Here is a 20,458-nt window from a genome sequence, read left to right as displayed (position 1 = left end):
TTAAACACCGTTTGTGCTTTATGATAAAACCTTTGAAGCAGCTTGTGTTGTATGAGCCAGATAATGGTGTTCTTTGTCTTTCTGAATTTGTGTTTTTCAAATTTGTGAAGGAAAAAATAGGTTGGTCGTCTGGTATTGCAGTTTGGATGTGATAGAGCTCCCTTCTAAGACCTCTTGAAGCTGAAATAAGTGAATATGTTCTATATATTTGGGTTGCTAATGTGTGTGAATGTGAGATCAGAGTGGGAAGGCCTTCTTCCTCCCACTTCTTGATCCCTATTGATTTTCCGGGCGTATAGAGACAGAGGGCAGATCTCTGATCTGTGTGCCTGCATAACGATGCAATAATAGAGCTTACTGAGCAAAGCAGCCGGCTGAAGCAGGGCTGCTTTGCTCGTCTCTCTGGGATCTGGTTGCGTGTCATGTGTCTGACTGGTTTTATTCGTGTTTTCAGATGGAGAAGCTTGATATACAGGTGTGGAGCCCCTCTCACAGCTGCTGCTGTAACGCTGTTGTGAGACAAAAAGATGGCAGAGATTGATTTTCTCCTACATCTTGGTGATGGAGAAGCTTGATATATAAATAAATTGGTTACTCTGGGACACGTTTGAAGGCTTCAATAAGCTGCATACAAACCTAACCCTTTTGTCAAGCTGTCTCATGGTTTGGTGCTCGCCTGGAGGTCCAGGGTTGCTCTTTGCGTCTGTGCTGGTAGCATGTCTCTCCTGAAAGGCCAGGCTTGTTCTGAAGAGGCCAGTCGCACCAGTGTAGAGTCCACAACTGGAAACTGGAGCGCTGCTCTCAGACTGGAATTCCAAAAATAACCCGGAGGCACGACGAAATCCTCCTTACCCGTCAGATGCACAAAAAAAAAAAAAAACTCTTTTAATTCCAACCCTGCCATCCCTCCTCGGTTCTCCCTTCATCACAGAGCGTCTCTAAATATGAACTCCAGCTCACATCTATGATTGCTGACTGCTTCTACGCATATTGAACACTCAATATCTCTAATATGCTCCAATATCATCATTTTCCCGTCTGTGCCTGCAGACTAGTCATTCCCACAGTCTGCGGAGTGACTCAGATGGGAGAGAAAAATATAGTCAATAAAGAGATGAGGATGATAATAAAGGCTGGGATGAATGCCACTCCCTCTTTCTTTGCCACATCTCACAGCATCTCTCAGTCCTACTGATCCCATTCCATTGTTTTTTAAGTGCTTCACTGGCATGAGAGTCTTTTTATGGACTGCCAAGGAAGTGATACATAAACACACAGTGCCAATGACAAGGGGATATCAGGGTTTTATGAACCCTTACAGTAAAAGTTGGTGGTGCAAACCCTTCACAATATTGAAACACTTGATTAGAATCTTTAAAGTTCCATCATAAAATATAATTTTCTGTTACCCAGTGCTAACTGCTTTCTCTCATTGACCAATCACTGCAAAACTCAGCTGGAGACACTTCAAGAGTCCCAGTGATTGGTTGATTGGCAGGTTCCTTGTGGCGACTGTAGATTTATCAGGTTATATTAGCGGAATTAAACAGCTGCAGGAGGCGGCCAAAAAGGATTTACTGGATTCTGTGAAAGTGCCCCAGTTCTGAGCTAACCAGTGGCGATCGCTTTAAGACTGCAAAGGAAGCTCAGCTTCCCCTAAATGTAAAAAAAAATAAGTGTTCAAATATGTACTGTTGTGTGTACATTTCATTGACTAAATATACGACAGAACGCTTTCATCTTTTGTTCAGAATCAGCGACTCATAACAGGTAACTGACAGTGACAAAATGACTTCATTCCCGCAGCGTCACAGCGCTTAGACAGTGGAGATCATGGTAGTGGAGACTATGGTAGTGGAGACTATGGTAGAGGAGACTGTGGTAGTGGAGACCATGGTAGTGGAGACCATGGTAGTGGAGACTATGGTAGTGGAGACTATGGTAGAGGAGACCATGGTAGTGGAGACCATGGTAGTGGAGACTATGGTAGAGGAGACCATGGTAGTGGAGACCATGGTAGTGGAGACTATGGTAGAGGAGACTATGGTAGAGGAGACTATGGTAGTGGAGACTGTGGTAGTGGAGACCATGGTAGTGGAGACTATGGTAGGTACTGAGCGTCAATGGAGTGTCAATGGACTTCAATGTGGGAGAATAAAGTGGGTTGTGCCACTGCAGCGAAATGAGACGGTCATTGCATAAATGCTCGGCGATGTCTGAGCGTCTCTGGGGGTCTATGGAGCAGTGGGCTGGTCCAGACCCTGAGCGTCTCTGGGGGTCTATGGAGCAGTGGGCTGGTCCAGACCCTGAGCGTCTCTGGGGGTCTATGGAGCAGTGGGCTGGTCCAGACCCTGAGCGTCTCTGGGGGTCTATGGAGCAGTGGGCTGGTCCAGACCCTGAGCGTCTCTGGGGGTCTATGGAGCAGTGGGCTGGTCCAGACCCTGGGCTTCTGCATGGTGATTGGATGATCTGTCTGAGGCCGAATCCCTTTTTGATTGACAGTGTAATGAGCGAATCAGCGAGTCTGAAGTACACCGGAGCATTTTTTCAAATGTTTCATTCCGCTGCTCTGAGTTGATACGGAGACTTTACTGATCCTCTCTTAGCGACTTTGTCTTTGTTTTAATCGACTTGTGACAAACCTGCTGTCTATTTCTGGTGTTTGTGGAGACTGGAGCTGTTTGTGTTTGGAGACTCTTGACCAAGCACCCACACTCCACGGTCACAGTGTGTGTGTGTGTGTGTGTGTGTGTGTGTGTGTGTGTGTGTGTGTGTGTGTGTGTGTGTGTGTGTGTGTGTGTGTGTGTGTGTGTGTGTGTGTGTGTGTGTGTGTGTGTGTGTGTGTGTGTGTGTGTGTGTGTGTGTGTGTGTGTGTGTGTGTGTGTGTGTGTAAAAGAGAGAGAGAGAGAGATCATCTAAAAGTAACAACATCTGTCCGGGGCAGGGGCTTGCACCTGCGCGTTCTGATAACGTGTCACATTATGACTGGCTGCAAGTTTCTCCCGTCACAGTATGAATCTAACATTAGCTTTCACAGTTAGCTTCATTGCTCCATGGAAAGCTAACATGGCTATGTGAGGTGAACAGGACGCTACGACTGGTTTTATGTCTCTGAATGTCCCGAAGCAGCAGTGATCTGTCTGGTTTAACTTCAGGACAGTGTAGAGACTAGAGGTGTCTGGTTTAAATTCTGAAGAGACTGAACAGTTCTGGTTTAACTTCAGGAGAGTGTAGAGGCTAAAGGTGTCTGGTTTAACTTCTGGAGAGACTGAACAGTTCTGGTTTAACTTCAGGAGAGTGTAGAGGCTAAAGGTGTCTGGTTTAACTTCTGGAGAGACTGAACAGTTCTGGTTTAACTTCAGGACAGTGTAAAGGCTGAAAGTATTTGGTGGAGTTTATCTGATTTTATGAAGCGTTCTTCATAAAACTGCACTTAATCAGCACTTAATGCTGTAAAGACCAGTGATGGGTGACAAGGGCATTTGTGTCTGTTTCTCGTATCACAAGTAGGTGAAACAATAAACTAATAATGTGGCCACGTGAATGAGAAGGATGACGCTTTATGATGTGATATTATAACAATATAACAATTAGATGATTTATTATAAGCAAACAGGGATTCGTGGCCATTTGACACTATAATTGTTATAATTGTTCTATCTTGATTTTCTGCACTGAACATATGACATATGAATTGGTTCACACTCTTGCCTCATGGTGATAATATTGTTGGTTCAATTTGTCGGAAGCCTGTAGAGTGAAGGGTTTGCATGTTCTCCCTGTGTGTGCCTTCTCAGTAGGTCTGGTTTCCTCGTACACTCAAGAAACATTCAGATTTGATTAGGTTTATTCTAAATATGTGTGACTGCGTGTGTGAGTTGGAGAATGTCAGCTTTGATTGCCTCAACCTAATTTGTTTCCAGATATTCATCAAAAGCTTCACACTTGTAACTTTCTTCAGTAACAATGATCTGAAACAACTGCAGCTTCAAGAAAAGTCATTGTCACCATCATCATTTTTCAATACACAACATCCATCCATCTTCTACGCTGCTTTATTTAGATAGAGCAGCGTAGAGGCCGTGAGTGTCTGGAGTGGATCCCAGCTGACAGCGGACTGCTGACAACCTGGAAGATGAATAGCACATCACAGAACAGACACAGAGACAGTTGGTGACACATGCTCAAGCCTTTGGGAAACTTGACAGGTTTAATGTCTTTGGATTGTGGGAGGAAGCAAGACTTCACGTTAAAAAGAACGTGCAAACACTCAAACTGGGGGGGTATTGCACAAAGCCAGGATAAGGGATGAAGCCTGGATAAATCAGCTATCCTGGATAAAGTTATCCCCAAATCGGTTGAAGGAAAGCTGGCCAAGTTTCTCCAGTTCAAGTAACCATGGTGATTTAACCTCTACAGTTAACCTGCTGCAGAGCAGAGGAGAAAGATATCCCTGGTGTGGCTCTGCTGTCTGCACTGTGAGAAATGATTGTTTTACAGAATAATGTTAATAGTTTTTATGCATGTTTGTCCACCAAAATATAATAAATAATCATTTAATTTGTCTATTGGCTTTTGGTTTTAATACTTTTTTAATAATCCTAGTTTATTTATAACGACAAAAATAACAATATCAATAGATTGAGCAATAAAAGTGAGAATGCAGATGGTTTATTGGGAATATTTCCTTATTAATAAAACACCAACACTTAAACGTGAGAAAAGATACAGAATAATGTGACAGAAGACACTTTTATGCATTGTAAAAATAAGACAATGGATATTATACATTATTTAGACCTGAAGGGATTTCATACCTCATATGGATCACTATTTATGTTATGTTGGCTATCGATAATGATTAATAATTATCAAAGATAGTTATTAATAATGTTGAAATTTAATCTGATGTGTATCAGAACCTCGGAGCTCCACCTGTCTTAACAGGAAATGATAGTCAATTCAGTTCCATCAGTCTCATAAGATATACTAAACAGTTAATCAGGAATTGGAATTAATAGTTAAATTAATTACAATTACCAGAATTAACAGTAAAGCTTGAAGCATTTTGGAGTTCTTGACACAGAAGAGGTCGACATTTCATTCACCTTTGTGCTCATTAATAAAACAGCAAGTATGATTCCAAACATTCTATTTATTAACAATGAAAACAAATAAACACATGCAGACTCTGTGTCTGTGGCAGAGCTAACATTGGTTTACAGGTTGATAACGTCTCCTAATATCATTATCTATAGAACTCAATCACTGTAACACAATCAACACATCTTCATAAAGTTAAACAGTTCTATCATAGCATCAGGTTTAACTAATCTCAGGTAAAGCCCAGTTGTTACCACTTCCTTGAAGGAGTTCAGTTGTTGTCCTGCTGGAGGGAAGCTGGTGTCTTCTCCTGTAGTTAGCACCTCCTGCTAACTGTGGTTGCTGGTTCTGCAGGCTGAGGAGAAGAAGATGAAGTTGATGTTTCAGGAGTCCTTCTTTGCAGCTCCTGGTTGTTCCTTTTGTCCAGACTGAGGAGCTGGTCGCTCAGGTCTGTGATGGTTTTCCTGCTGGTTGAGGAAAACACAAAGAAGTTCTGTGAGGCGTCGTTTCCCTGGTCCGTCCTGGAGGAACTGGTTGGTTTTCCTGGTTGATGGGAGATCAGACTCTGGGTGCTGGTCTCTGGATCAGGGGAAGGTCTGACCCTCGTGGTCGGGTCAGCAGAGGAGTTGAGGAGTGAAGGCCCTGGTTGCAGGCCTCTGGTGTTAGCTGGATGCTAACGCAAGGTGAGCTGCCTCCAGCAACCCACCTACTCGGGGAAGACTCTCAGCAAGACTGCTTTTGCAGGCTTTTCTTGAAAGTGTGTGGATTCGAATGTGTTGAATCCTGAGAGCTTCAACCAATCAGTGACTGGCTGAGTGCATGGGGGGAAGCGTCTTTTCAGCAGAAAGCGGGGGAGGATCTGCTGTGGGGAAAGGCCCCCCCACTGGGTGTGATGGTCAATCACATTCCTGGGTCAGAACTCATATGTCATGACTGTGTATCATAACATATGAACATTGTCTTTCCTTAGAAATGAACAAACTTACTGTGGTCTTGTGAGATCACAACTAGGGCTGCAACTAACGACTATTTTAATAGTGGACTAGTCACCGACTATTGAAACGATTAGTCGACTAATCGGATAATTATAATTTTTTTCTTAAATTTAGCATGAGGTTGCTTTAATTATGTGGCAAATGATAATAAACACAAGAAAGGTGGGTACTTCAATGAAAAATGCATCTTTTATTCAACTTTGCTGCTGATAGGCCATAAATCCAAAAATAAATAACCCTCTGTCCAAGGACAGGCAAATGTGTTTTATAAAAAAATAAATTAAAATCAAGTAAACATTTCTTTCCTGTAAACCAAGGGCACATTAGCAGCAGTAAAACATTAAATAAAAAAAAATATATAAAGTGCATTTTGTGAAGTGCATTCAGTTGTAAAAGAACTTTACAATTCTCAACAGTCTGAAATCTAACGGTTTTAACAACGGACATGTGTAGATACACGGCTGAAAAAGCATTCAGAGTTGTCCACATTCATGTTGAAAACATGGACTGTGTGCTACAACCTGGACACAAACCTGTCCTGGTGGACCGACCAGGTTTAAAATCAACATGAGGCTCAGGCTGTAATCTTTTTGTTCGCCGTATCCAAGCTACAATGCTCCCAAACTCCTGAAGTTCTCGTGCTGCTGTGTTGGACGCCGCCATTATTTCTGTGTACGTCACCGCGCGTCAGAGATGCTATTGCGCATGTGCGACTCGGCAGAGATTGTAATGAAGTGAGATGCCTCACTCTGTTGGAAAAAACCCGTCGAGCGACGATTGTCGACAATGGAATTCATTGTCGACAATTTCTATTATCGATTTTTGTCGACGAATCGTTGCAGCCCTAGTCCCAACAGACCTCACCTTTTAACTTTAAAATATCTCTATTCATTAAAAAAATGTCTGTGGCCTATGGCTATGTTGTAATACTAATACATCCTGGTTGTGGAATTACTGTCAGAATTTGATTTAGATGGCTCATTGGAGTTATTGCTGTTATATTCATAACAATTTGTATAGTTGCAAGAGTGTTGGTCAAATTAAATATTTGTTGTGCACTTTTTGTCCAGTGTAAGTGCATTTTTTCTTGTGTTGGTCATGCATTGTAAGAACATTTCTGCATAGCACCTTTTCAACAATTGCATGGCCCACATTCATTGCAAAAGAAAAGACAGCGTCATTTTCTACCAACTTTTATTATAGATTTTCAGCGTGGCGTCTGTGGGAGAGAGAAAATATCACAAGAATGAACATACAATACATTATTAATATGGTTACGGTGTGAACTGTAATTCCAACCTCACGGTCCAGGTTCTGGATCTCAAGATCCAGTTTCCTCATTCTTCGTTTCTCATTCTTTATTTTGATGTCTGCTAGAGCCATCTCTCTCTGCAGATGTGTCACATAAAGGGCTCTGATGGTTTGAGATGTCTGTCAAAGCAAGGGCAATTAGCACAATATGATTTGTTCAACACACTTACTTTAGCTAATACTCACAATGTCCCCAGCTTCACTTTGGCCCAGGGCACCTCTCGGTCCTGGAACACATTTTTTCAGCACCTCATTTATGATTTCCTATTCATTTACAACTAAATAAGCAGTTTTTGTCACAGATTTGACAAACCTGAAGCCTTCTCCAGCTCACAGACGGCGTCTCCACATCTACAGATGTGCCTTCACCCTGCATAGACATACATGGACATTTGAGATAATATGCAGGCAAACACTGTTTAAAATGTACAAAACTAACAGGATCGTCGTCAGGTGGCTCCAAAAGCTCCACTCTGTCCCCAGACACTGCAGCAAATACAAAGTCAGGCACAATAATTCTGTGACATGTGTTTCATCTGTAGTGGAAGTGTAATGTGGGAGCCATTCATATAGACGTGGCAATCAGGGGGACGGACTGAGTGTCACAGTCCCTCCCTGGATCCCCTCCATCTCTGGCCTCCCTTTATTCAGGTCAAGGGCCGGCTCCTCTGCTGGGGTCAGGTCCTGTGTAGGGGGGCTATCTCCTGTGCTCTTACAGTGGGCTTTTTTTTACTGCTGAAATATTTAAAAATAATAATAATTTAAAAAGTCAGTTAAACACTAATCACTTTATTTGATAATTGCTATCAAGGCTACAATAAAATCACTTACCAGACTGCAGAATATTTAATATCTTGTTTTAACCTGTTGCCACGTTCTTTTCTGACCAGACAGGTTTGTTCTTTATGATGGATGAAACAGAACACAACATGGGATAAATAGATACTAGAGATGACAGATAATTTCTTAAAACGATATATATGTCACATAAACTAGGTAACATGCTGTTCTATGGAACTGAAAAAAAGGGGGGGGTTATAACAAATCTAACAATCAGTGATTTATATAACTGATCAACACTCTATAAGTTCACTTTATGAATTCTCCATGTTTGGGTTACTTATGCCAGTCTTTCTCTCTCTCCTTTCGAACAGCGCTGGTGTTTCCTTTTTCCATATTTTAGCTTTCATTTCTTCATACTATTGCAGAAGCAGCAGTTGCTCAGCGGGTATAAATGAAGCTGCACGTCCATGATCCATGCTTTCATCAGTGATTCTCTGATCAAATTCATGGGTCTTCTTGAGGACACCGTGAGTGCGCACTTATCTCAATCATTCACACCAGGCTTGATTAAACCTCGTCTCTTTATGCTGCATCAGCAAAGGTACAGCCAAATTATCCAAGATTGCGCCGACCAGACTTAACCTAGCCGTGCATTCTCCTTTATCCTGGATATACTTATCCAACTTTTGTGCAATACCCCCCCCCCCAGGGTTTTCCTGCTCAGGTGGGAGTGTTAACTACTACCTTAACGTGCTGCTAACATTGTGTGAAGACGGGTTGGACGAGGACGGGTCACCAATCCAGTTTGAGCAAGTTGTTCTACCATAAATCTGCTGCCAATCTAATGATGACGGAAAATTTATTCTGAAATTTGACTGATTGTTACACACCTTGTCACAATTGATAATCATCAATCAGTTTTATTCACCGCTTTGTGTTAATAATGAAAGTTTATGAACATTGTGCTGCTGATTCAGTAGTAATGGCACACTAAAGAAACATCTAGAACACTGCAGGTTGGCTGTTTGTGATTATGTGGATCAAGATTCCAAGTTTGCCCATCGGTACGCACATCCCTCAAAGTTTTTTTTTTTTTAAATCACAAACTTTGCGAGGGAAGTCACGTACGCATCTTTCAGGACCCGTTTTCTGTGTAACCTTTATAAATGAGCCCCCTGGTTTTTATTGGGGCATGTGAGTGAAGCAGGGTATGAAGAACATTCTGAGAAACCACTGGAGGAACGGGAGTTTATGGTGCAGGCGTTGTCACAATCAGTCTGATCTTAAAACTGCTATGTTGATATTTTTGATCATGCGGAATGAAATGACCCTTGGTGTTTGACTTATGTACAGTGTGAGGTTCAGGTTAAATGAAATTAACATGTGATCACAGATGGGGAGATCAGTGGGTGAGAAGTAAAGCAATTCCAGAACATGTCCTCTTGAGTGTGACGAGAAGGTGATGTATTGTTTCAATACAAAACTGTCCAGACATGATAGAAAGTCCTCAGTGAATGTGAGGTTGGTATTGTCCATGTGAATTCCAACAAGATGATATTGGGAGAACGTGAGCAAATCTATATGAGAAAGGTGGAAAATTCACAGATACAATTCTTGTTTGGTTTGGTGGGCGGTAGACAGTGGCCACTATAGTTGGTCTACTTATCTGCACAGTCATGGACTCAAAAGCGATAAATTCAGGCACAGTGGCCAAGACTTCCCCCTCTCCCAGTGTGACGAGGTTGACAGATGGAAACAAACCCACGTGGGGTGTCCTTCCTCAGTTGGGAAAAATCACCAGGTGGTTGCCATGTCTCTGTCAGACAAAGAAAGTCAAACTTATGGTCAAGGAGGAGTTGTCCCTTGCCTGTCAGAGAGCGGAGGATAAGGGTAGAAAAAGCTTGATGATGACGTCACTGCGGTCCGTGGAGGAGCTAATGTTAGCCAGCCTGGCTCAGGTGGCGAACACACTGCGGTCCAAGGTCCAATCGGAGTTTGTCTTCCATTTATCTTTTATTTTCCACACTCATTCATGAAATATGTCAAAAACAGGTCTTAGCTTGTTGATGGACTTTCACAGTAATATTGTCTCCCTTCTATTCTGTACTTCTGTGTCCAGCCGGAGTTGTCAGGCACCGCCGTCCTCCACCAGGCCCGGAGGGATCAGGTCGTGGATGCTTGTCGAGTCTACAGCGCGTCCAGTCGAAAGCGTAGAGTCCTCACCCCTGGAGACCTCAAGCACCTGGTGGTGGACGAGGACCATGAACTCATCTACTGCTACGTCCCCAAGGTGGCCTGTACCAACTGGAAACGTGTGATGATGGTGCTCACAGGAAGAGGCAAATACAGGTGAGGTCAATGTTTCATAGATACAAAGTGAGACGGGAATCCTTTATTCTGCTTGTACAAACTACAAATATCGGCTGGCCTTTGTGAGTCTCGTTGACATTGACGTCATTGTTTCAATAATATCATTTTGTATATAGTGGATATATTCAGGGAATATAATGCAATACAACAATAAGGGCCTGATTTAATCACTTCAACTGACCCACTGAAAACAGCACCATGAAAGCTACATAAACAGTATTTTTGCTTTACTGATGGATGAAACATGCAGTTGGAGGAAATTTTCAAACGTGAGAGCAACAGAAAAAAACACAACATAGGAGTTGATCTGTCACAAAGTGAAGAAAAACATAAACAAGAGTGCATAAGAAGACAGAATCCCAGAAACTATTTTTCAATAAAGTTTGAAAATCAAAGTCAGGGGAAGCAGCAGAGGAAACGCCTCTCACAACAGTAACAGCAACATCTCTCTTAGTGCATCCAGGTAGTAGATCAGCTCCACATGTGTTTCAATATCAAGTTGGTGCTAATCTTTATATTTGTAAACCTTTTGAAATATACGGAGGGTGGACAAAGATTCAACATCAGAATCAGAAAATATGATGGTGAAAATGAGAAGTCACGATGAAGCTGACTTTGAGCATACAATATACAATTACTTCTTGGCTGGAGACCAACTGAATATTTTTTCCTCATTCAGTCAAGGTTTACATGATTTTATATTTACATGTAATGTCATTATTCTTTGACCTTCTGATCTACAAGATCTAATCACTTAATGGTACTGTGAGACTGGGTGTAAGAAATTGCCCGAAGGTATTCAGAAGATTTGCTGAAATCAGAACATTGATCTTACTCTTTGAGTACATACTACTGAAATATGATGAGGTTATCATGAGATGATGGTAAATGTGTGCTGAGTATGAAGACAGTTCTTCAAAGCATTAACAAGACTGACATAGTTAGACAGATAAACACAAAGCTAACATCTAACAGCTAGCTCACTAGGCTTCTGGATGACTGTACACAGGATTTGTTTGATGTCAACTTATCGTTTGTTCATTAGTTGTTCACCCCCACTGTCTCACTTCTCCTCCACAGCGACCCCATGGAAATCCCCTCCAATGAAGCCCATGTTCCCTCCAATTTGAAGACACTGAATCAGTACAGTATTCCCGAGATCAATCACCGCCTCAAGAACTACCTCAAGTTCCTGTTTGTTCGTGAGCCCTTTGAGAGGCTGGTCTCCGCCTACCGGAACAAGTTCACCCTCAAGTACAACTCGTCCTTCCACAAGCGCTTCGGCACCCGCATCGTCCGGCGCTACCGCAAGAACGCCACGCAAGAGGCCCTGCTCAACGGCGCTGATGTCAAGTTCAAAGAGTTTGCCGAGTACCTGGTGGACCCAGCCACGCAGCGCGATGGCCCGCTCAATGAACATTGGCAGACTGTGTACCAGCTCTGTCACCCATGTCACATCCACTACAACATGGTGGGGAAGTACGAGACGCTGGAGGAAGATGCAAACTACGTTTTGCGGTTGGTGGGCGTTGGCGACTCCTTGCGCTTCCCAACCTTTGCGAAGTCCACCCGCACCACAGACACCATGACGGCTCAGTTCTTCGGCAATATCAGCACTCAGCAGCAGATCCAGCTCTACCAGCTCTACAAGTTGGACTTCCTCATGTTCAACTACTCCCTTCCCAGCTACTTGCGACTGGACTAACAAGGACGGGCCTGGGACTCTAAGAGTAGCTGCCTTTTTTCCAAGACAGGCAACAAAATCAGGCGAAGGGCAGATTTTTTTGGAAGCAAACTTGATTTTTTTTTTAAAAACTATTGTTGTACCTTACAGGAATGGCATCTGAAATTGATATTTAAGCAGGTGCCATGCGACTTGGGTAATGCGTGCTCGTCATGAGTCAGTGAAGGTACAATCAGGAAGTACAGAGGGTTTTCTGATGGGATAACGAGACTGAGAAACTGAATGTGTGGGTGAAGCAGGTCTTCAAGGTGTTTCAGAAGGGGCAAGTTATCCTGCAGGGGGTTCTCCTCATGACATTTCCTTCTTGTTTAAACAAACTGCTGACAAATTAGGCTGCTTCAGATTCTGCAAAGCCTTGCACGTGCCCTGACCCCTCAATGCATAGTGGGAGTTTAGCTTATCTCCCCTCCGCCCTGGATCAATAGAGAAACTCCGTCAAATTGTAAAACGTGCCCTTCACTGCGGTGTCAGCGTGGTGAGTTAGCACCCATTACCCTCGTCCTCATTAGATTCATACGTTCCAGGAGAAGTTGACTCAAGGATGCCCTGTAATGGATGGCTACTGATTTCACCCTCAAGACCTTTGCAGTTGAAGTAGCCTTCAACACAAACAAGTTATCATTGCAATGTCGGCTGAAAGCACTTCTTATGTTACACCGCCCACCCCAGAGGAAGTCACAGACTCCCACTGCAGCATGGAAGTATGGAAGTGCTTAATATATTACCGCCTGTAACACGACGCATCCTTAACACTCTGAGGTGTAACAGGACGTGGAAAGGAAGGTACAAGGCACGAGACGGAAGCGGCAACCGCCAGCGACGAGCCTGCCGCTGCGCTAACATCAAAAGACAGCCTGCATGGTTGTGGACAGGGTTCGAGGCGCCGGATCTCATGACCCTCCCCCCGTGTGAGGGGTCAGCAGACACGCCCACAAGGCCCCTGCTCCAATAACTGAACATGTTTTCCAGTAAATTATCCTTTTGTCTTCATGTTTATTTTATTGTCTTTTGAATAATTGCTGCGAGCAGCAATGTCTAAAGATTATTTAAATTGTTGGATAAACTAAGAGAAAGAATTAATATTTGGGGTTTTTTGGGAGGAGGGTTTCTTCTTGGGCTAATGAACATTGTCAAAGTTGAACTGAGGGTTTTGTTTCATCAACTGGTTTCTTTCTTCACAGTTTGCCTCTGATACATCATTAGTGTGGCACGGCATTTATCTCTAACGTCTGGGTAGTCTGCTGGCTTTGTCCCTCTGAGCCTGAGATGCTCCAATTTCAAGGGTTATTTTCACAATTGGTGCCAAAAACCTCCACAGTAACAGAGTACAGGACACTTTATCGCCATTGACCTGATCAATGCGCTCATCTTTGACTCCATGTCCGGCTGGTTGATATGTCTGCAATCAGATTTTGCCCTCTTTAAAATTCTTTCAGCCATCAAAAATAGCACTTTTTTTCTTCTTGTTCAATCTTTGTAGCGATGTGACATCGTGTCTAATACCAAGTACAATTATTGCTGGTACCGATATTGATACATACCAATACTTTGTTCAAAAACTCTCAGCTTATATGCCTAGAGAAAGGAATTAGATATATTTTTAACTAACAAAAAGACACCAAGCACACTGTATTCTTTCCTATTGTTTATCTCTGATGGTTGAACTTCTTCTGGACACATCTCAGCCTCTTCGGGCTCATAGCTGTGATGTCATCACTTGCAGAAGAAATATTGAAAGTAAAGATGAGGAAATGCGACGTAATGACTTCTGACAAATTCTTTTAAACGTCTTATTTTTTAATATTGACAAAATTGCTAATATAAATATTTTAACATTACAATAGATCCAATATCACAAGTACATGGTATTGACCTTCACATCACTCCTCTGTATGCCATTCATGCAAACAAAAATCTATTAAAAATGTGTCAAGCTGACCAAAACCACACACATTGCAGTCATGATAGCTGGAAAACTTAACTGATTCTGGTTAAGGTTACACGTTAACAAGCATTACTATCATTCTGTAGTCGGCCTGTAAGAGAAAAGAGAAAGTTCTTGAAAGGCATTCAGGTACAAAGTGAGTTCAAAACATTGTTAGATGAGTTATCTCTGCAGATACACATGAAAACCGTTGAATAATATGAGCTGCCAGTACTTGCTTTTACTGACTGATACCTTCAAAACAGGATGAAGATACAACATAAGCGGAATGAATAGATGAATGTGATCTTGATGTAGGCACTGGAGATGCGTATTGATAAAAGGTGTAAATGCAATCAGGTTAAAATCAGGTCTGGATCTGGTGTGTATTGTTTCATCAGCGATCTGCTGCCCACATTATGGAATCCAGGAGTGTATCTCACACTGTACTGTGATTAATGAAAGGCAAAGTCAAGGTTAGTAACTGCACTCAATAGAACACCATGAACCGGTTTACATGGTGTTGTGTAAGCACTGCACAGAAGGAAGAGGAAGATATCTGACTGGTCTGTCTCACACACATCGAGGCGTTTAGTCTTTTCCAGAAAGCAGCTCCTGTGTGTGTGGACTGGTGTTGTGGGAACATGCTCAGTGATTTCCACGGCGATTTGCTGACATAAAAGGAGTTTTGCCTCCCGGCCTGAGGAAGGCTCCTATACCGTAATTACCCAAGGGTGTTTGAACTTTACCGGCTCTCCAAAGAACAAGGTTCATTGCCGGTGAATTAAGCCGTAGCAGTGAGGGAATATGGATGTTAAAGTGCAGTTTAAAGTGCATCACCTCCTGCTCTGTGTCAGCCAGCTGCAGCCATGTGCAGAAAGATAAGAAGCACCTAATAGGTCCCTAAATGTCAGATCAGGGTACAAAAGTTCAGTAAAGCAAAGTGATCATGGGATCAATTTCCTGCACAATGTGATGAGACATGCCATTAACATGAGGAACTAGAATGAGAATATTACCTTAATTAACCTTCATATTCCTCTGCGGTCCCCTCCGAGAGGATCTGGCATGCGTACGTCTCATAACCATAACTTCTACAGTGTTTCTAACATCTGGAACATTTAAAATGTATCATAAAGCTGGACTCATTTCAATGACTTCTGTGGCACTTACCAATCATGGACAAGATTTACCATGAGCTTCTCATTACTGTTCAAAACACACATTTTTTTTGATAAGTTTTCCTCAAAGGAAAAATTCTGGTTTTAATTTTTTTTGTGTGAGTTTGTGTTTTGTTTGTTGTTGGTTTTTTTTATTTTTGCTGTATTTTTATAAATCAGTTATTATAAAGCAACATTGATATTTTGGATCCACTCCAACATAAATGCACCACACAAAATGCTCAGTTTCATGCAAACAACTAACATAAACAGGCTAATTTTGCACTAATTTCCCTGCAGAGTTGCTATTTGAAATTAAATATGCAAATACAGGAATGACTTAAATGTTCCCTCGATGAGTCCCTTTGAATTCACATGTTGAGTTTAGTTTATTTACTAAACTTATTGTGAATTCAGGCAGCTCGTAAGGTGACAGCCTCTTTGACACTGTACATCAGCTCAGGAGGTCAGTGTGACTTGATGAAGGGCCATTATTGCATTTCAAGGCGAATCTGGTCTGTTTTTTCACTTCAGCTGTAACACCTTCACCACATAGTGTACATATCCTCTGAGATGGAAGCCCTTTACATCACGAGGATGTGATGAATGACACTGAAGATGTATTCAGCATCTTTAGAGAGTAAATATTCACTATATGAAGTTGTAAACAGCATTTGTGTTATGCATAATAAGGGTGTTCAGTGTCAATGCTGCTGGACTTTTGTTAAAATATGAAATACTTTGTTAAATTCTTTCTAAAAACGATATATTTTATTAAAGCAATTGTGATTATGATAGCGTATTTAAAGTCCTTGTAAAGTAAATTCAGATGCTAATTTGTGAAAATAATTCATATCATCTAATATGTGGATCAGAGACATTGAATGAGACGTCTCCTCTTCTAACAGGAGTCGTAACAAATACGAGGCCATGCGTTAGAAAAATTATCGCTTTTAGTTACGGTAGTAATAATCATGAAGATGAAAAAACTCTCAGCAAAACAGCTAAAGAAAATACATGGCAAAGGTGTTTCTGATCTACTGGTTTCCATGGTAACCGACTCAATGGATGATGCTATTTACAGCGGGTGTTAAAAAGAAATGTAAACACATAGAAATCTTCATAGTTCATTAACCATTTAACTGTATTTTCAGAATGCACCTAAACGAGAAGCGTGAATGGGACATATTTATTTTTCTTACTTGTATTTCACAACCACACATAAAAGCTATTTAAAAAAGATCACAAAAGACACATTTTAGTGGTTCTCGATCTCATTCCACACAAGTCCCTCCAAAAGTTTCATTCAAGTTCACCCGATTGATGGATTCAACCATGAAAAAGCATGCACATAAAACCAGGGAAAGATTACAAACATGTATAAAAAAGATCTAAATTTAAGATTCTGTTTTTCATTATATAGTTGAACGATTGTGCTCAATAGCATGTAGCCAAATGTTTCCAGTAATTCTGTGAGAAAGTGATCATTTTTCAGATACTTTTTAAGTTAGAAATGGTAAAAAAGTGTGTGATTTTGGTCTATATAATGCTTTCCGTTGTGTAAATAGTCAGTGGATGCCCTGTAAATAGGAAATAATAACACAATTATCTGATTTGAAAAACACATATTAGACATTACAGCTTCACGACAATTGTTCAAATGTAATTTTCAGAAGGAGGATTGAAGCTGCCTCATGTTGGCTCCACGTTGTTTTGTAGGAACCCAGGCAGTGAGATGTTAGCATGAGAGAAAGGGCTCATGACCAGATCTTGTTATAAGAATAGATATTTTCCTTCAGAGACGTGTTCTGGTGGCTGCAAACCTTTTCTTTTGAAGTATTTTTACCCGACATCTGTGCACATGCCATGTCAGGGTTATAATGAGAGAACAGCTCTGTTTTTCTTCTCTGCTCAGACATCTGGCTCTAATAAGGAGAAGAAGCTACCGGCCTGGCCTGGAGCCTCGGCCCTCACGCTTTCCCACAAACAATAGCTGTATTCTCAGCAAAAGACACGCACACATTTGGCTGTGGCATTAGCACTCCTGCTGATGTTAATGCCACACTGCATCTTACTCAGCAGTTCCATCCACAGCGCTGGGTGGCTGGTGCTCTGTGTGCGGCGCCCAGGTTTAAACTGCTCATTTAGCCCAGAAAGGAGGACAAGCAACCCACAGAGGAACTCTTAGCTGTCCTCTTCTTTCCTCGCTCTAAACGTGTCCTGCTGTAGTGGAGGGAGGGGAGTGCATGTCAGAGAGGGCAGCTGAGTTAAACACACAAAAGCTGTCAAAAAGCTGAAAAAGGAAACAGCCAGAGGGAAGCGTCTCAAACTGTACGTGTTTGTGTTTGAGTTCCATGACTGTATTTATTTTTTTAACGATGTCTACCAGTAGACTGAACTACATGTTTGTGTGTGTCACTGGCAGGAACACGGGGAAGCTCATAAACATGTCTGACTGGGGTTGAGCAATTTAATTTGTGTTTACTGTTGTTTTATTTCATTGGTGGTACGATGCATGAGTGTGTGTGTGATGTACTTTTAAAAAGACATTCATCATTCAAAAAAATCTTTCTCGTTGAGTTTGAGTATATTTAACCAGCTCTACTTAAGTTACAGTCATTAGCAAATTAGTTTAGCTTAGCATAGCAAAGAAGACGGAAACAGGAGGAAACAACTTGACTAAAACTTACAGTTTTGTGACGAATGGGAATGTCGGATTCTCAATGCTAACATGCACATATAACGCAGGTTAATTCCTTTTCACATTTAGCATGTTAGCATTGGCTAATTAGCACAAAGTACAAGGGGAAGTGGAACTATTGAGACGTTCTTATCTGACAAGAGAGGCAGTAGAACGTCTTGAACATTATTTTAATTATTTAAAAGTTAATGTCTTGTTTCATAATATGGACATTAGTTTAAGTCTGGACCAAAGTGGAGGTCCACGCTGTTATGTGTGGCTAAAGTGACATGATGTTTTTGTTGTATTTAAACTTTGTAGCTGTTTTCACTACGATGCTAACTTTGTAATTACCTGGACCATGTCAAGTGTAGTGTCATTCTTCTTTTCTAATGCTCAACAACAATGCAGCAAGGTACGTTCTCCACCTTTTGAACTCCTCAAAAGATAGTTCATGGGAAACACTGATTTGTTTTGTTTTTACCTAAATAAACCAGCAGCGAGCACCTGTGAAAGTGGGCTGGTGGATTTTTGGCACCAGATGGACAATATTCAGAAGCATATTTGAGCCGAACATCGTATGAAACTTTCATTAGCACAGAGGGACAAAGCCGGAGACTTTTTATATCTCTGCCTGTTTCATTTGGGACATTTCTGCCGACCCACTGCAGAATGCTTTTGTACAGTGAAGACATGATGTCATTTATACTGCTAGTGCTTTTCTTGCTGTCATGTTTGGATATGATAATGAACGATAACCCCCCCCACACACACACACACACACCACACACACACACACAGACAGACCTTTCATTCAGCACAGAGCTTCCTTCTCAGTTTGTGCTTCACACCTTCTGTTGTCAGTGTAATTATACCTAGACAAGGACCAATGGGACTAGATTTATGAACAGATTTATTTTAAAACTGCATTTCTATTGAAGGAATCATGGAATTAATCCTTAAAAATGTAAAAGTTGAATCGGTGGGCACATAAAACTCCTGAGGTGCTGCAGATTTGATTTTTATGAGTTTAGATTTTACTCTTCACAGTACAAACCCTCATTTCAGCAAATATTATCATATCAGAGAACTTACTTTCCAACAGGAAGCACTCAGGCCATTCAGCCTGAGAAACATAGTTAACGCCTGTAAGAATGTGTTTTTTTATTCCATTCACACTGAAAATTCATTTCTCACATGCATTCCCCATAGTGCGCACACACACACACACACACACACACACACACTCGCCTGCCTCCTGGGCTCACGGGTCGTGTTCACACTGATGTAGATGAATGTTCTCAAACACGATAAAAACAGTCACATGTTTGAGAGAAAAATCCTTCTGCATCATAGTCATGTGCTTATATTTGAGTTGTTTTTCTTTTTTCCACTGATCTAGCCGTGGAGCTCCTCCAGATGCCTCTGAGAAGAGAACAGAAACCCAGAACATTACAATGAAGACAAACACTGGGAGCATACAAGAGCAGGATCCTTCAAATAAAAGCATTTGGAAGATTAAAAGTCTGTTCTTGAGTCCAGACTGTCTTTTTTGGGGGGGTTTATTTCTTACTTTTGACATCCTCAGTGCAGGTAAGGCCTCAAGGCCCTGCATGATCGCCGGTGCCTGTACAATCAGGTAAACACCAATAAAATGACTGAACACTGCAGTCGATGAAACATCTCACCAGTTTAATTCAGTAGCTCTCATGACTGTCAGCAACAAATAGCATAGGACATACAGTATCAGGAAAGCTGAATTATTTCATTTCGACGTGATCCTAAACTGATGTATGAAGTGATTTTCTGCCTCATCAAGCTCATGATGCTGCCCAGATGCGATTAGATCATGTTGTTTTACCTCTGCAGTGTCACAGCCTGTCAGAAGTGTTTCTTAGGACATCCATTCAGCCTCAATTAATCAAGCTTCAATTTTTTTTAGCTTCAATGCTGTTTTTTTTTTTATAAAACTCAAAAACATGACTTCATCAGTTTAATAACATGAGGATTTCATTTGAGAGCAAGCCCTTTAAATCAGGGGTGTCAAACTCAGATCCTGGAGGGCCGAAGCTCTGCAGGTTTTCCACGTCTCCCTCCACTGAATGTCCTGATGCTTCATCACCAAGTTCAGCACAAAGCCAGAGAACCAGCTGCTCATTGCAATCAGCTGTGAGGAAGCAGGGACACATCCAAATCCTGCAGGGCTGCGGCCCTCGAGGACCGGAGTTCCACATGTGTGATTTAGATGATTGAACATTAAACTTTTTCTGTATCATTCATTCACTTATTTCTTCACTTTACAAGGCAAGTCTTCTGTACATTCACAAGCTAATTTCAATGGTTATTGAGAAAAACTTAAGGGTTTCAGTGTATTGAAATACATTCAAT

General features: G+C 41.6%; 1 protein-coding gene across 1 annotated transcript in view; it reads left to right on the top strand.

Annotated features, from left to right (window-relative positions):
- Positions 1-19,597, top strand: part of chst11 (carbohydrate (chondroitin 4) sulfotransferase 11) — a 154,255-nt gene extending 134,658 nt beyond the window's left edge. Inside the window, exons 3-4 of the mRNA XM_080518321.1 lie at positions 10,312-10,541; positions 11,643-19,597. Coding sequence (XP_080374447.1) covers positions 10,312-10,541; positions 11,643-12,267 — 855 coding nt within the window. The 3' untranslated portion in view covers positions 12,268-19,597. The remainder of the gene's footprint in view (positions 1-10,311; positions 10,542-11,642) is intronic.
- Positions 19,598-20,458: the final 861 nt, after the last annotated feature.

The sequence above is a fragment of the Blennius ocellaris genome (genome assembly GCF_963422515.1).
Source record: "Blennius ocellaris genome assembly, chromosome: 22".
Classification (NCBI taxonomy): domain Eukaryota; kingdom Metazoa; phylum Chordata; class Actinopteri; order Blenniiformes; family Blenniidae; genus Blennius; species Blennius ocellaris.
The sequence above is the reverse complement of the archived record's forward strand: the minus strand, read 5'-3'. Positions and strand labels throughout refer to the sequence as shown.